The following is a 1,496-nucleotide window of genomic DNA, read 5'->3' as shown; positions in this document are numbered from 1 at the left end:
GGGGAGAGATGTAGGTGGGCGGCACCCCGGGGGCTGGGGGCACAGGACTGAGGCGGAGCTGATTCAAGGTGAGGGTCGCAGGGGGTGCTGGCTGGAAGGGGTTGGTTAAGGAGGGGCCAGCGGCCGGGGCTCCTGCAGGGAGAGAAGACGGGGAGCAGTAAGAGGGCTGCCAGGCCATGGCAACGTGCCTGTGGGTGGGTGGGGACACCTGCCCCCCAGCTCACCACTTGGCAGAAAGGGGTTCGAGGCCTTGGCTCCTGGCGGTGCTGGGCCCGGCCGGCTCACCAGGGAATCCAGGTCCACAAGGGCTGCGTTGGGGCCCAGGAACGACTCTGGGGTCTTCCGAGTGGGGGGCGTGGGGGCCAGGGCGGCTGCGGTTGGGGGGCTCCCCACGGCCTCAGCCAGGGAGCCCCCTACCCCACTCATGTCGAAGGCCCCTGGGCTGCAGGCGGGCACCTCTCCTGCTAGCAGCTCCAGCTCCCCTGGAAGCAGCCGGGAGGGCTTGGGAGTCAGAGCGCAGGCTGACCCCAGGCTCCGTGGGCACAGGGGACCCAGGTGCCACTGCTGACCATAAAGCAGGGGTTTGGCCAGGGGCTGAGGACAGCACGGGGTGCCTAGGGGACCCTGCAGGCTCCAAGAGGCCCCCGAAGTTCACTAGCCCCGCAGTCCCAGAAGCACTACTGGGACACAGGCAGCAGACGCGCGGTCCCCGCAGGCTGGGAACCACTGTTGGCTTGGGGTCTGACTTTAACAGCTGTGAGAATCTGAGGCTGGAAACTGCACACACTCATGCAGGGAGGCCAAGAAGAACAGAACTGTAGGCCCACCACATCCGCATCACTGTGAGGGTGGGGCTGGGCTCACCCGTGCTGCTCCCCGAGGCTGGCAGGGCTGTGCGGAGTCGGTCGAAGTCTGAGAACTCATCGGGCTCGGTGTCAAAGCCCCCGACCACTGTACGGGCCAAGGCGCCCACTCAGTGCCCACTCTGCACTCCAGGCCACCTGCCCTTCTCCCTCAGGAGCCAGGCCCCTGCCATCCAGCCCAGCTTTGGCCATTGGTACCTGTAGTGCCATTGGTGCTTGGCTTGGCAGGTGACCCTCCCCAGGGGTCTGAGAAGGCTGGCGCCGGTGCCCAGGGATCAGAGGCTGGGGGTCCGCTGACGGGGGCTCCACCTGGTGAGGAAGGAGGTGGGTGAGGGGCAGCTGGGGCCTCTGGATCTGGGGCTGTCCAGCCCTCCACCTTGTCACCCACCCATCCTGGACATGGATCCCTTGAGGCCTGAGCCACCCAGCCACCCAGTCACACACAAGACTCTGCCCCCAGGTACCCCTTGACACCCAGGCGTCTATCTGTCCCCACAGGGCCCGTGCACCGGGCCGCAGCAGGGTGGGGGCGGCACTCACCCTCCGAACCTCCCCAGGGGTCAGGCGTGGGCCCCTCTCCTGCTGCGGGGGCTGGGGTCCCACCCCATGGGTCTGCTGAGGGCCCTGTGGGGG

The 1,496-nt window shown here is 67.7% G+C and overlaps 1 protein-coding gene across 1 annotated transcript in view; it reads right to left on the bottom strand.

Annotated features, from left to right (window-relative positions):
* The window catches only part of Epn1 (epsin 1), a 27,830-nt gene that overhangs the window by 1,040 nt on the left and 25,294 nt on the right, over nt 1-1,496 (bottom strand). Inside the window, exons 9-13 of the mRNA XM_033766051.1 lie at nt 1,404-1,496; nt 1,062-1,172; nt 865-951; nt 225-482; nt 3-132 (exon numbers count right to left, since the gene is read on the bottom strand). Of these exons, the coding sequence (XP_033621942.1) occupies nt 3-132; nt 225-482; nt 865-951; nt 1,062-1,172; nt 1,404-1,496 (679 nt within the window). The remainder of the gene's footprint in view (nt 1-2; nt 133-224; nt 483-864; nt 952-1,061; nt 1,173-1,403) is intronic.

This window comes from Fukomys damarensis, unplaced genomic scaffold (genome assembly GCF_012274545.1).
Source record: "Fukomys damarensis isolate Sample0158 unplaced genomic scaffold, DMR_v1.0_HiC HiC_scaffold_19, whole genome shotgun sequence".
Taxonomy (NCBI): Eukaryota; Metazoa; Chordata; class Mammalia; order Rodentia; family Bathyergidae; genus Fukomys; species Fukomys damarensis.
The sequence above is the reverse complement of the archived record's forward strand: the minus strand, read 5'-3'. Positions and strand labels throughout refer to the sequence as shown.